At 42.2% G+C, this 13,803-nt stretch overlaps 3 protein-coding genes and 1 long non-coding RNA gene across 7 annotated transcripts; 2 read left to right on the forward strand and 2 right to left on the reverse strand.

The window, feature by feature from the left end:
* Window positions 1-897: 897 nt before the first annotated feature.
* LOC127588340 (uncharacterized) lies at window positions 898-5,468 on the reverse strand. Its single transcript, XR_007959051.1, has 3 exons — window positions 5,371-5,468; window positions 2,481-2,637; window positions 898-1,036 (listed from the first exon to the last, which is right to left on the reverse strand). It is a non-coding gene; the product is annotated as an uncharacterized LOC127588340 (long non-coding RNA).
* slc25a15b (solute carrier family 25 member 15b) lies at window positions 959-6,939 on the forward strand. Of its 3 annotated transcripts, none has more exons than XM_052047006.1 (7): window positions 959-1,458; window positions 3,222-3,320; window positions 4,241-4,499; window positions 4,590-4,727; window positions 5,392-5,567; window positions 5,666-5,824; window positions 5,917-6,939. In XM_052047006.1, exons 2-7 carry the CDS (start codon window positions 3,266-3,268, stop codon window positions 6,036-6,038), a joined length of 909 nt encoding a protein of 302 aa, XP_051902966.1. In that variant the 5' UTR covers window positions 959-1,458; window positions 3,222-3,265; the 3' UTR covers window positions 6,039-6,939. The 3 variants fall into 3 exon arrangements, with proteins under 3 accessions (XP_051902966.1, XP_051902965.1, XP_051902967.1); XM_052047005.1 differs by having other exon boundaries at window positions 959-1,192; XM_052047007.1 differs by having other exon boundaries at window positions 959-1,157.
* On the reverse strand, window positions 6,822-9,354 carry tm4sf21a (transmembrane 4 L six family member 21a). The gene is made up of 4 exons (XM_052047019.1): window positions 9,023-9,354; window positions 8,560-8,625; window positions 7,690-7,823; window positions 6,822-7,587 (listed from the first exon to the last, which is right to left on the reverse strand). The coding sequence occupies exons 1-4, from the start codon at window positions 9,197-9,199 to the stop codon at window positions 7,392-7,394; spliced, it is 573 nt and encodes a 190-aa protein (XP_051902979.1). The 5' UTR covers window positions 9,200-9,354; the 3' UTR covers window positions 6,822-7,391.
* Window positions 9,303-13,793, forward strand: LOC127588331 (mannose-P-dolichol utilization defect 1 protein-like). Of its 2 annotated transcripts, XM_052047014.1 has the most exons (8): window positions 10,619-11,387; window positions 11,567-11,632; window positions 12,110-12,242; window positions 12,730-12,815; window positions 13,074-13,189; window positions 13,297-13,407; window positions 13,493-13,586; window positions 13,685-13,793. In XM_052047014.1, exons 1-8 carry the CDS (start codon window positions 11,297-11,299, stop codon window positions 13,708-13,710), a joined length of 723 nt encoding a protein of 240 aa, XP_051902974.1. In that variant the 5' UTR covers window positions 10,619-11,296; the 3' UTR covers window positions 13,711-13,793. The 2 variants fall into 2 exon arrangements, with proteins under 2 accessions (XP_051902975.1, XP_051902974.1); XM_052047015.1 differs by lacking the exon at window positions 10,619-11,387 and adding an exon at window positions 9,303-9,438 and having other exon boundaries at window positions 13,493-13,729.
* The last annotated feature ends 10 nt before the right edge of the window (window positions 13,794-13,803 follow it).

Consider the following 13,803-nt stretch of genomic DNA (forward strand, 5'->3'; position numbering starts at 1 on the left):
ACTGTTGTGTGCTGTCAATTCTCAGACAATGCTACAGCACAACACTGGACAGATTGAACAAATTGCACTACATTTAACGGCTTTCCTTTCAGCAGTTTTCCTGGTTCTCAACACTAACCTTTATCGTTACACTAACCTTTATCGTCACAAACACAAATATATTTGTAAGACGTTTTGTACTGCATTATCATTCGTGGGAAGTAAAAACAATACGTTGTTGATATACTTCAGTAGATTTTTAAGACGTGCAGTATGTTCTTTACTTGATTATTCCCCCCCATGGCCTCATAATTTTACTTGCTACATTTGACAACAGATGTCTGTACTTTGTTCTCCTTGTAATTTCTGGCTTGTAATTTTTTTTCTACCTCAGCAGATAACGACACAAGATAAATAGTGAGAGGGTTCCCATGGGGACAGAGAAGGCAGCGATATGGAAAAAACTGAAATTCATAGTAAAACCTAATTGATATTGATACTTTCAACTTGTTTACCTAACCACATTTCAGACACTATAAATTTTTATTTAGGTACAGAACTCGATTGTTACATCTACAGTTACCGCAGTGTTTTTAGGCAAGTATCTTTACTTGTCGGCTCTGATAATCACAGTAGTGATCACCAACTGTAACTGTCCAGTTTCGCAAAATAAACAGCAGAGGACGCTCTAGTAATGAGTACCACCCACCGAGACTTTACACCGGAAGTTGTAACATGCATGAATTAACCAGATCGAGGATCACTCGCATTATTCTTCTGAATGTGAATTTGTAACCAAAATTAATAATATATCCAGCAGAATTTTTGTTGAATCGAACACGGTGTCAAGAAATCAGAAAGAGTCGTCCCACAAATAAAAATATCCTCAAGAACGACTCAAGAGTGGACGTGGAAAGACTTTGGTACCTGCAAATGGAGCAGAGAGAGACCTCCTGAAAGCTTGTCGACAAAGATGTGCTGCGACATCGTCTATTATTATTCTGATCCGCAGCGCCGTTATCATTGCCCATTCATTCAGTCATCCATTGACGCTACACTGTTGGGGGAAGATGTCACAAAAGAGATAACATTTGAGATAATCATGCGTGCTCTGCTAGTGTACTATAGCATGCTCTACGTTAGCACCAGTTAGCAAGCCGCCGCAGTTCACCATTGAGGTCAGTCGGAGTAAAATCACTCTCTCTCCCCAAAGGCAAGTAATACTGACTAGACACATTTTATTTGTTAGCATATCGCTAGTTATAGTGATTTCGTTAGTCTAATGGCAGAAAACGTCTACTGTACTCCTATTTGGATAGTTTTGAATCTCCTAAAGGCATGCGATAGAAATGTTCATTTTTAAAAAGTCAGTGTTCCGACATTTAAAACCAATAAAATGCAAAGTACGACATGTACTGATAATTCCTATTTAAATTAGTTAAAACATGCACAGCGTAGAGACATCATCCCCATCTGCAGGTAACCTTCACAAGTAGTACAGTAGTAACCTCAACATGGCAACAGTAGATCAGGTATTTCTAATCTTGCAATAAAGGTTGTTTAGCAAGGCTCGAAATATCAGTTTTGCTTATCAATAACATTCATTTCAGGGCCAACGTTCTCATTTTGAGGAGCTTTTTTTTTGCCGGTTTATCCCAGGGACCCGAAGCAAAACTTTTAATAAGCAATAAAAATGGAGTTTCGTGTTGGGGTGGAACTATTACTCTATGTCCAATTGTGGGCGGTATTTGATACCAAAATAAATTGTTATCAGTAGCCTGCGACTTATTTTAAAAGGTGTGTGTCGTAATAAGCCCGTCAATTTGTCAAATGCATTTGGGCACATGAAATAAAAACGTGTTGGTTCTAAACTGTATTTGCAGTCAACGTAATACATGAGCAACATATCAACACTATACAATATACATATAAACGATTAATAATTCGGCCACGCAGACGGTACACCTGTGACACGTCAATGACGAGATATCATCTTTTGCGGACGTCACGTCACGCAATGTCGTAACGGACGAAGGATCGTCTCATTTCCCCAAAATATTTAACCTCTTCTTCTTCTGCCAATCTCCTCGTCTCCTCGATGGGGTTTGAGGGAAGGGGTGGAAGGGGTGGGAGCTACCATGTAAACAGAGGCGCGAGGATCTTGCAAATTGAAAATAGAGAATTTAGATGAGCCCCAATACTTCCGGCGTGTAGGTGACGTGAACGCCTTGTGCCGAATTAATGACCATGTGCAATTTAGCTTTTGTTTGTAAAACGACGTGGCTCAAGTTATTCGATACTTGCTTAGTGTAGTACTTAGTATTTGCATTATGTAGGACTTGATGGATGGCAAATACATATATCTACAAAATGAACATTTCGGACATATCTGTTTTATACAGTATTTCCCAAACTTTTATAGTAAGATGATTGATATGGGGTGGGTTAAAAAGGTTCCAAGACTCGTGACGCACTGGATACATTTAAAAGCCAGGTTTTACCTTTGGAAGTAATCGCCCTGAAGTCGGACTTTTCCCAGCCTTGTCCGCCAGTTCTTCGTGCACTCCTGGAAGCAGTCTTCCGGGTCTCTTGAAGCTCCTTTGCCAGATTCTTGTCCAAGCATTGAAAACAATTCCTCATTCTTGAGGTTAGGAAGGTCTGAAGGGAAAAAATATATATATATACACACACACACAGTATATAGTTTCGGGTTGAAATATATCTTTATATGAAATATATCTTTTTGTGGAACCAGTTATGAAACGTTTAGCACCTCGTACAAAAATTAAATTAATAAAACAATGAATAAAAAAGGCATTTGGCAATTGTCTGACTGTTTGACAATCATTCAAACATATTGCACATATAACAAATGCTTGGGACTGAATGACTGTCAGTGGGGCTGTTGAGGGAAGAGATTTAAAAATACAGTTTTAATAAATACAAATCTATGCGTGTGCATTAAATTAGAAGTCACATTCCTATCTAGTTTATATTTTCAATAAATCATTTCGATGAATTATTGTAATTTTTTCAGTTGGAGAATTATCAGTTTCTGTCAGCAGTCAGTAAGTTATCATCAAAATATAAAATAAGATGAAATATTTCACAGTGTGCAATGAATTGATATGACATTTAAATTTTAAGATATTATATACCTCTTTTTGAATTGAACGGGTGAAATAATTTGTTTTGCACATTTTTGTGAGATGCTTCCACACGATCTTTAATGTGGTTGCCAGGTGTCTGACGGAAAGAGACCCCTCTTCTGTCAATTTTGGACAGAATGGCACCTCATGCTGTGGTCCAGGCCGTCATCGACCTCTCTGCTGGAGCTATAGGTAAACTGACTCGCCCCCAAAACAGCATGCGTCCCTGGTGCTTCGATGGCAGACTGTTCTTTTTTTTTTAAAGAACTTACAAGTGAATGTGAGCAAATATTGACACCTTTTTAGCATGCGCGCAAATGACCTCAGACATGTTTGCCCCCTTTTTTTCTGGCTCATTTGCCTCTATTGTGCATTCGGCTACTTATTGAGTCTTAAAAGTATACAAGGGACAAAGGTACAAAACTCAAGAATGAATTATTTAACTACGTAATGAGATACTCCCCTCATCTCCTGTATTTTTATCGTTTGTTTTTCCAAGACATTTCGGAAAATTTTATATTATCTCAGCAAACAGTTTGAGAGCCCTCACGACGCATCATCGAATGCTCGCCTCGCATACCAAGCAGTCATTCATCTGCCTGCGGGCAAAACGGCTCGTTACTGGCCACTCCTCTATGGAACGGGAATTTTTGGTGGAGAGATGCCGGGACATTGTTTGGCTAAATGCTTCTCCTCCGGGCCTTTTTAGCATCAACAAACAAGAACATGTGCAGTGTAGCGCGTAGCGTGACCTGGCTGAGTGACAATGTACACACACATCCTGTCTTGCTGACATCAGCATGTTTTCAGGGTGTGGCCCTGTCTCTTGCATGAGACAATAACCCGATTAATACATTTGAAAAAGATGCATCCATCTCTTTTTTTTTTTTAAATCTCTGCCAAGAAGCTTCACAGGGATAATTTTTCCATCCGGACTAATGTTCCTGCAGTCGCACACACCACTCGTAGAAAAAAAAAAATTGGCCGATGGCGGTGAGTCAGGCGTCCAGAAACACAGAGAACGTCCAAATTTCAGAATTATTTCACTCATGAAAAGCAGCTAAAATGCCTTAATTTGTGTTTGTTAACCGTGTCTCTTTGTCTCATGCCAGGGGGAGCCGCGTGCGTTTTCAGCGGCCAACCTCTTGACACAGCCAAGGTCAAGATGCAGACCTTTCCCACACTCTACAGGGGCTTCATCCACTGCATCACGTCTACGTACAAACAAGTCGGTATCCGCGGTCTCTACCAGGGAACCTCGCCGGCTCTGATGGCCAACATCGCTGAGAACTCCGTGCTCTTCATGAGCTACGGCTTCTGCCAGCAGGTCATCCGCTACATGGCGGGCCTACACACTGATGCCGTGCTGAGGTAAGAAAAATGCAAACAATAAAACGCCGCAGTGTGTAGGCGTGAGAACGGGTTAAGATCTGTGCGTGTGTGCCCCCCTTTGCCTGCTAGTGACGTGCAAAAAGCGTGCGCCGGCTCGGTGGCGTCCATCTTTTCTTCGCTGGTCCTCTGCCCCACAGAGCTTGTTAAATGCCGTCTGCAAGCCATGTACGAAATGGAGGCATCGGGCAAGATTGCAAGGAGTCAAAAGTAAGTCTTGTTCTGATACATTGCTTCAATCCATCCAGCAGTCCACTCTAGGACAGTCTGACCCCACGTACTGAGAATCACTGATTCACACACGAGGTGGTCTTGTTTTAGTTTGTCGTGGAGTTTATTTTGACAGTATACTTCCAACTTTTGAAGGCTGTTTTTGAAGAATTGTTTTTGACCCGTAAATGCTGCTAGCTGTAAAATGAGCTGAGCAGAATTCACAGCCACCAAAGCGTGCTCGGATCAGAGGTTTTTGTGAAGTCCCTGCGATTGGCTGGCATCCGATTCAGGGTGTCTCCCGCCTACTGCCCGGAGACAGCTGGGATAGGCTCCAGCACCCCCCGCGACCCTAGTGAGGATCAAGCGGCTCGGAAGATGAATGAATGAATGAATGAATGAATAAAGCAAAAAGAAAAACTGCCGGAGGATTTCTTGTCCCTCAAAAAAACTCGTAAATTGGATTGCTCGTATTTCAAGACACCATTGTCTTTTTTTAGGTGGAAAACGCACGGAAAGTGTCCATTTTAGTTTTCAGCTTTCAGTGTGCGCAGTAGGTACATTTCGGTTTCGTGGCCCAAACGAGAACAGCGATTGAATGAATCAGCGACGCTACATATGAATTCGGTTTTCTGATTCTTACCTCTGCGTCCTCTCCCTGCAGCTCGGTGTGGTCTGTGGTGAAATCCATCATGAAGAACGAAGGCCCGCAGGGTTTCTTCCAGGGCCTGACCACCACCATCGCCAGAGAGGTCCCCGGCTACTTCTGCTTCTTTGGCGCCTACGAGCTCTGCCGCAGTGCCTTTGCCGACTACATGAAGTGTGAAAAAGACGACATAGGTGAGCGTTCCGCCGCCGCAATGCATTCTGGGAGACAGACCACGAGAGCAATCATCATCATATGCATAATACCGCGTTTGTGTCTTACCGCGGCGAAGGCGTGGCTCCAATTGTGTTCAGCGGAGGTTTTGGAGGGGCGTGCCTCTGGCTGGTGGTCTACCCCATGGACTGTGTCAAGTCTCGAATCCAGGTCATGTCCATGACGGGCAAGCAGGGCGGTTTTTTCAAAACCTTCATGGCTATCGCACGCACCGAAGGTAGTGAGTCTTTATCATTTCATCAAGTATTTTATCATCCTAATGAGTTTAAATCATGACTTGAGTCCTTCTGTTTTATTTCTCGCTCGAAGGTATTCGAGCCCTCTACTCGGGTCTCACGCCCACCTTGGTCCGCACCTTCCCTGCTAACGGCGCACTTTTCCTGGGTTATGAGGTCAGCCGCAAGGTCATGATGAAGCAGTTTGATTGCTGAGTTGCACATTTTTAAATGAGTTCAGAAGGAGTAGAGGTCGTGGATGGTGATGGAATCTTTTTTTTTTGGGGTTGGATCGAACTTGCTCGAGTTCATCTCCGTTTCTTCTGAACTTACACATTGTGTTTACGTTTAGTGCTAACAATTGTTTGTGCCATCGAGAGGTCCTACTGCCAATTCTGATTTCTGAGAGACAGCTTTTCTAGGTGGCTTTGTCCACACTACATTCTCGCCTACCTCAGTGTCGTGAAATGCACAAAAATAGGCAAGTGTTTGAAGCCTTTCGGAGCATTTAATGTATGTGCACACATCGAGTAGGAAAAAAAAACACTCCTTTTTAATGCTTGAACGTTTTCAAGGCTTGAAACAGACCGTATGGGTTTCGCTGATCTAATAATGCCACTCGAAGAGTTTATCTAACTTTTAGTATTTGGAAATTGTATTCATGATTCGCGTGTTTTTAGAAAGTGAGATATTTATTTCCTAGTTTTTCAATGTCATGCTTTTTGACAGAGTGGTTTCAAACTAACTGACTGCTGGATTTCAATAACTTTTGACACATCCAAATTCACAAAACAAATTCTGTGTCTGCCTTCCGATTTTTGTTTCCTAATGATCACTCCTTTTGCAAAATTCCTACAAAAAGGTACAGCCCAGCATTTGCCTTTTAAAATTCCATACTTTGCCTTTTTTTGTTTTTTAGCAGTCCACTAATGTGCTATTTGCACTCCATATACAGGTTTGCTCCAGTGTTTTGCAAAACACAAATAATCCCAGTCACCCTTGTTGAGACATGTTTTATTAAGAAAATGCCAACAATTGAACTCTATCCATGATATATTTAATTATCTTGATATTGTAGTTATAATATCCATATTAAACGTTCCACTGAAACAGCTTATTTTTCTGTGTTTCTTTTTAGCATCCTTGACAGATTTTTACTGAGAAGCATCAATTCTGTTGCAGTTAACGGTAAACAATACTGTGGAGTGTGGAGATAACATTCTTATTCTTGTTATAATATAGTTCACTCACTCTTCACCACCCTCCCAAAAAAAAATCAAGGGCGATTCAGCTTTTTACAAAGATTGTAGAGCATTTTAGGTTCGACCTGAAATTCCAGCCGAAAGCCAAATATGCCTTGAAGGATTTTGTCAGCCGAGTATATTCATCAAAACACTCAAATTGACATAAGGACAACGTGTGAACCAGACGCATTTTCAAGAGCGTGTGACGCAGCTCCTTGCCAACAGGGGCCGCACTGCAGCTACGAAGCAAAAGAAAAATGAAACGCGCTATCTTCGGACCCATCTCAGCATGACCGTGTTGCATTCCAACCTGTCTGCTCGGAATTCAGATGACGGTTTTGCTGCCGCAGGTTCCGCACAGGCAGCCGAAGAGGCCGTTGATCATCTGGATGGCGCACAGAACCGTTTGGAGGCAGCTACAGGCCAACAGGGTGCCGAACAATCCCGTGTTGAACTGCACAATGTTCTTGGGCTCCGTGCATTTCCCCCACCATGTGTTGTCGGTCAGGTAACTCGGGTCGCTGGGCACAAAGGAGAGTATCAATACGCGTGTCAATATGACAAGGGATGATTGAAACAATTGCCAATCATCCAATCGTAAATCAACCTCATGGGGGTGTCACCTGTCTTTGAAAGGCGTGGTCCATATCAAGATGACTTTACAAAGGGGGCCATTCTTCAAACCGAGTGCGGCCACACTCAGACTGTACAGCGCGCCGGCCACGCCCACTGCGGCAAACGCAATTGATAAGAACATCTGAGGAAGCGAAAAGATACGCAAAGTTAAGGAATATGTCAAATGGAATTTGACGCGGGGTGGCAAAACATCCCTTTCTGTTTAGTCTTCGCACATTCCTCACATCCTTTCAAAGTGAAAAGGGTGGTCCAAAAATATTGGAATGTTAAAAAAACAACCCCCCCTCAAACATTCTCCATGAATCTTTGAGGGCCATCTCTGTACTTTTTGGCCTTTCTGTTCTTGCTATGGAGTGGTTTCTATCTTAAGTGTTAGTTCACCAAGTCTGTAGACGGTTGATTGTGAAATCTTTCCTCCTGCCTTCCGGAGGTTGATGTCACCCACAGTTGTTTTGGGGGCTTTCCAGCTCTCAGGTCGTTTGATCTTTGACTCCTGTTGTCGTCATTGATCAACCTGTTTTAGTGTCTGTTCGTGAGTACGCCAACGCTTTCTTTCTTCTTCAGACTCCAAATGATATTATGATTAACTATATTTGTGCAATGGTTCTGATTGATCCCCTATCTGGACAACATCCGGACAGCGCTCTGGGTTGCATGCTAGTAATACCTTGATATATGAAATCGTGCGATCAGAAGTTGCGCATTAGATCCAGATGTAAATACCCTGTCGACTACGCAACACATTCACACCGACATTTACATTGCGGTAAAATGTCTTTCAACCTGACTTTATCATTCATGACACAGATCAACAGTAAAAATACAGTGTTGAGCTGAATATAAGTCGAATCACTTACCCCACAGCGATTTCCACAGCATCCTTGTTTTCCAGTCACGTGGATATAAAGTGCCGGTAGCAACACCTGAAACAGATTGAGATTGCACTTCATCACATGAACTTCATGACGGACTAATAAGAGGTGTGACAGATCCTATCTGGAAGGCGAATCAAAATTCTATTCCGTTTATCCTTCCAGCATCTGATACAGCCGCACAATGTCACAAGGTCGGACAAATACAGGAGCTGCATTTCAAAAATATAAAATCCTCTCCTGTTCAAATGTCAACGAGGCTCAGTTATGAGGAAATAGAAATTACTCAAACTCGTGTGTTGGATTTTCTGAGTGCGCAATATCAAACGTGCAGATTTCCGCCTTGGCGTTATAGGTAAGCTTTTTTCCCTAAAGGTGCACAAAAACAAAAGGAATGCGCCACAACTGTGAGTCACACGCTTCAGGAGCGTGGTCGTAGACAACTTACCATGACTCCCCCGCCAATGAGTCCTCCCATATATTTCACCTCCTCGGTAATATGTCCATCTTTAGCGTACTTGACGTCCCCATCAGGAAAGAACAAAACTATGTTACAAATGATGGATATGAGTGCTAATGGGTACAAAGTCACAGCGATACAACGAGAACATGTCCCGGTGCACATGTTGGCAGAGTAAAATTGCTGCTGTTGCGTGGAAGGGGAGGGGGGAATTTGAAGAATTCTTGTTCAGGACGTTGAAGCGGCTCCCTTCCTCTTCCCCTTTTCTGTTGAAGGAACTGACACTGGTAGGGCGAAAGTGTGTGTACTTGTACGTTCACTCTGTGTGTGAGGGTGTGGGAGGTCGGAATGACAAGCAGATACCATGGACAAACAAAAATCTGGGATAGGCGGTAGAAGTAAATGTGAGTCATTCGGTGAGACAATCCCCGTTTTTGTTGTGCGCGCGCATGCACATTTCGAAATGGCCCGTAAAACACATCAAGAGGTGAAGCGGAACGTCAGGCGCATAAATCATGTCATTTTCATCCGATGATAAAGGGGCATGAATGAATTTTGGTGAGCCAATTCTGTCAAGGTGCTCGTGGATATTGCGATTCCAGATTTACAGCACGTTTTGGACTTTGGACACCGCGAAGTGTTGCAAGAACAATGTCAATGGCATCGACTGCCGGTGAAACATTGATGAACAGCTTCTGTGGTCAAATATGAATCACAGAGGCTACTTTGATGTTAGCGGTGTTTGTCTGAGCATATTCGGGGTTGGGGAAATTTATATGGGTAGCTAATGACAGAGAAAACAGACCAAAACATGTTTGGTTTCCTGGCAACCTACAGTGTGGGCAGCCGGGTTTCTTTGTTTTTACAGAAGCGGTTGTACCGACAACCGACATGTACTGTTATAAAATGCTTTTCCTGGCGCAAGCAGCAATTGCAGACTGCTGACCGCTAACAACGTCCGATGATGCAGATCATTTGCTACTGGAGGTCGGATTGTTTGATTTTCAAGACACTTCATCTGGGGCCTTTCAATGTGGAGAATCAGTAACAAATACGTCTATGTATTGATTTTACAGGCAAGTTTTCATCAAATCCCTGAACACGAAATAGGTAATTGTACCTGTAATTAAATTAAACGACGTTCACTAATTGTTTGCATTCTGTTCGATAAAAGATTAATGTTAAGTTGATCGCGATCTTATCAGGAAGACCGTCTTCTTTCAATGAGACTATGTGTAAATATGCGTTGTACCGTTTGGTTTCGGGTGTAGTTAATCGGTTAAAGATTAACTTCATGTTGACACAGATTTGTATTATCCATGCGCGAAAGGGACAGGTCACCTTCTGTTTAATAAAAGAATTGGATTTGAGGAAAATGCAATTGTCTTTTACTTCAAATTCCCGAACATTATACAACTAAGTGATCAGATTATTCCTGGGTGAGATGCTTGTCTCACAGAAGACCATGCATGCCATTGTTTCCGTCATTGTTGATACAACACTGCAGATCGCATTCCGTTCGTGTACCATTAAACAGACTATGCATTTACACCAGGCTCTCACTTGTGTAATTAAATTAAGCACATCGTCCTGTTTTCAGCCCCTTTTACTACCAGACTGCAATCCGAGTTGTAGTTGACCCGGATAAGAGCATACCACACATTTAGTTCTGTTGTTTGTATATGGAGATCCAGACTTTTGTCAGCTAAAGGTCATGATTAGATTAGATTCGTCCAATCTCTGGGGTACGCCCGGTCTCACTGATCATAAAGAACTCGTTGTTGACATTGATGAAATCATGGCACAGGAAAGGTTTGCTACGGAGTAAGCAGACTTACAAAAAGCCAGGAATGTGCTGCACGTGGGAGAAGAGGATAGCGGTGAATTTGGCTTAAATTGTTATGATTATATTGAGTGGCGCTCGCAGATAAAAATGTTTCAACGGTGATCTGGACGGGAACTGAAATATTCTGAGCAATTACACTGGAGATTAATGTCCCTTGGTAGCATTTAAATCCAAAATACTGGCGTGAATTTGGGTGTTTTCTAACATTATGTAAACGTTATTTTTTGTTGTTGTTTTTTTTACAAGCACATCAAGCATTTTCGGCTGTCCCGTCAAGGAAAAATGACGGCTCTAGAAGATTTTGTTCGTAGTTTCAAAATTCGGGTCGTCCTCGTGAAGCTTCGGTGCCGAGTGACATCGAACCCGGAAGTGCTGCGTGCGTTCAGTCCATTCGCGTTGCGTGCAACACGCTCAACATGTCCACGTCTCCCGTCAAAAGTTTCCTAGTCAACCATTTCATGCCGGAGAAATGTTATGCGGAGCTTTTGGTCAACTTCAATTTGCACGGTGAGGCTTGCTGTCAACACATTTGCTCGCCCGAGGTGGGCTTGTTCACCTCCCAAGTGTGCGAAAATAGTTTCGATTTTTAAGAGAAGGGAGGAGGAACGTCAGCGATGAAACCCACTCTGCGCATTGCATTGCTTTACAAAGTCTCAATTTTTTAAATGTGTTCTCTTTATTTGCAGTGCCATGTTTGACGTTAGTCCTCAACAAAATCATCGGACTGTGGCTTGTTTTGGACGTAGTTTTTGGTAAGACTGAATATCAATAGATGGTGGTTAAAGGTGTGATCATTACACAATCATTAAAAAAAAAAAAGATCTACACGCCCTGTACTGGTCCAGGTCCAATATTAAGAGTTCAATATAAACACTGCATCAACACACTTGTCCAATGCGTTCATAACTACTCTATTAAAATAACAGTTTTAATTTACTATTGATGTACCGCACAGTGGTACGAACTATTAACGGAGTTATCCACATGTCAATTGCTTATTACCTTCAACACATAAGAGTCAAATAAAAGCTAAAATTAAACGTCATCCTAGTACTGAATACTGTTATAAACATACAATAAATATCAAGTTATGAACGTTTTATTTTTTTCATGATACAGACGAACCAGTTGTGAATTGGAATTTTGCTTTAGAATGTTTAACCATGCCACAAATTAGACAAAGCTTGGTACGTATTTGTCCCCACTACCCATCCGCATTGTGCTTGTAGCTCAGCTTCTGCAGCTGCTCAAGATTCTATGGGGACGGAATGCGGAGGGCGTGAATTCAGTTTCCATCCTGCTGCAACTTTACGCCTCGTCTGGACCTGTCCTGTTCGCCATGACCCACAACTTCCCACTTCTGTTAGTGTTTAACCAGCATGTGAAGAATATTGACAATATATTCATGCCAGGTGATACATTTACCTGGTACTTTTATTTTCTGGAATTAACTTCCGTGTCGTTGGAAAAAGTAATCAAAAAGTTCAAAACAGTTCTTGGTATGATGCACTACTCAAAACAACTTCCACAATAATATACATTGTTTAATGAACACATCTGCGGCGACGTTGTTCTTGTAAATGCAAAATTGTCGATACAGCTCCTGTTTTTCCCTCATGTGATTGTGGCAGTTTCTTTATATTTTTGCTGTGAGATTGTTTTGGGGCTGAAGAAGTGTGTAGAACTTGTATGTGCCAATAGCCTGCAGCTAGACAGAGTGTGTTAATAGCAATTACAAAAAAAAAGGAGGGGGGGTCACAGGTTTGATCATGCTCCTAAATCTGCTGCCCTGGCTTGACAGTCTCTTGATCGAACGTCATGACCTGTTTTGCGTACCTTTTTACTGCAGTGCCTGGGGTGAGAGGCTTTTCTTGACCATCCAGACCACAATCATTCTCTTCCTCATTCTGCATTATCGGGGGGACACTTGGAGAGGTGAGCAGTAATTCTTCGTACCTGCACTTGTTAATCTGTCTGCGGTGTTCTACAAAGTAAGAGAGGCATGGAAACTAACCACTTCAGTCCGTATTCCAACATCATGACAAATTAGGACAACTGTGAGCATCCTAAAAGCCAAGTAATTGTTGCTGAGCAAAAAAAAAAACTGGTGGCAGTACTTAATTCTTGCCATATTGCCAGTGATTTTTTTTTAAACAATGATATCACATCCTCTCATCTATGTTTATGTGGCAGGTATTTTGTTTGTGTTGGCTTATGGTGGTTTAATAGTCCTCATGGGATCTTATGCCCCTGCGCAAGTTATCTCGGCAATGCAGTCTTCCGGTTTGGCAGGAATAATTGCAAGCAAGGTAATAGTATGAAAAGTTCTGTCAGACATTGATGTGTCAAGTGCCGAAGTAAAGTTAAAATGTACAATGTATAATGAAGACTGACTTACTGGATTGGCTGTTTCAAGATTCTTCAGGCAGGAACTAACTATAGGAATGGCCACACGGGTCAGCTGTCATCTGCGTCTGTATTGTTATCCTGTGCAGCCTCCTTGGGTCTCATCTTTGTTTCACTGCAGGTATGTAAAAAAAAATTGCAATCGTTTTTTGCACTCATCAGCAATGACTACCACAAATTAAGTGATTGTAACCTTTGTTTTGTAGGACACGGGGAAGTCTCTTGCCACAGCTAGCTACCTCATGTCTGCCTGCTTCAGCTGCATCTTGCTGGCTCAGGTCCTTTGCTATGGGAACAATATTGATGGTGCAAAAAAAGAAAATTAAGTAAAAACAGAGGACAGACAAAACCAGGCTGGGTTTTGAAGCTTGAATGAACAATATGTATGTGTGAGTTACAGATTTCCATGTTGAGCTGCTACTAATAAATGAACGTTAAAGGTACACTGCGTTGAATCTGGTGCCATCTAGTGGTGAATTCACAGAATAGGGAAATTATAGATTGGAAGGTGGTGGGG

The sequence above is a fragment of the Hippocampus zosterae genome, chromosome 16, assembly GCF_025434085.1.
Source record: "Hippocampus zosterae strain Florida chromosome 16, ASM2543408v3, whole genome shotgun sequence".
Lineage (NCBI taxonomy): Eukaryota > Metazoa > Chordata > Actinopteri > Syngnathiformes > Syngnathidae > Hippocampus > Hippocampus zosterae.

What these genes read in the sequence shown, in the direction of transcription:
- tm4sf21a (XM_052047019.1), bottom strand. Translation starts at nt 9,199, where the DNA reads ATGTGCACCGGGACATGTTCTCGTTGTATCGCTGTGACTTTGTACCCA. An exon ending in GCTGTGGAAATCGCTGTGGG is followed by an intron (nt 7,824 to 8,559) that starts GTAAGTGATTCG and finishes TCGCTTCCTCAG; the next exon opens with ATGTTCTTATCAATTGCGTT. An exon ending in ACCACGCCTTTCAAAGACAG is followed by an intron (nt 7,588 to 7,689) that starts GTGACACCCCCA and finishes CTTTGTGCCCAG; the next exon opens with CGACCCGAGTTACCTGACCG.
- slc25a15b (XM_052047006.1), top strand. Translation starts at nt 3,266, where the DNA reads ATGGCACCTCATGCTGTGGTCCAGGCCGTCATCGACCTCTCTGCTGGA. An exon ending in CCTCTCTGCTGGAGCTATAG is followed by an intron (nt 3,321 to 4,240) that starts GTAAACTGACTC and finishes GTCTCATGCCAG; the next exon opens with GGGGAGCCGCGTGCGTTTTC. An exon ending in CACACTGATGCCGTGCTGAG is followed by an intron (nt 4,500 to 4,589) that starts GTAAGAAAAATG and finishes TTTGCCTGCTAG; the next exon opens with TGACGTGCAAAAAGCGTGCG.
- LOC127588331 (XM_052047014.1), top strand. Translation starts at nt 11,297, where the DNA reads ATGTCCACGTCTCCCGTCAAAAGTTTCCTAGTCAACCATTTCATGCCG. An exon ending in GGTCAACTTCAATTTGCACG is followed by an intron (nt 11,388 to 11,566) that starts GTGAGGCTTGCT and finishes CTTTATTTGCAG; the next exon opens with TGCCATGTTTGACGTTAGTC. An exon ending in CAGGAATAATTGCAAGCAAG is followed by an intron (nt 13,190 to 13,296) that starts GTAATAGTATGA and finishes GGCTGTTTCAAG; the next exon opens with ATTCTTCAGGCAGGAACTAA.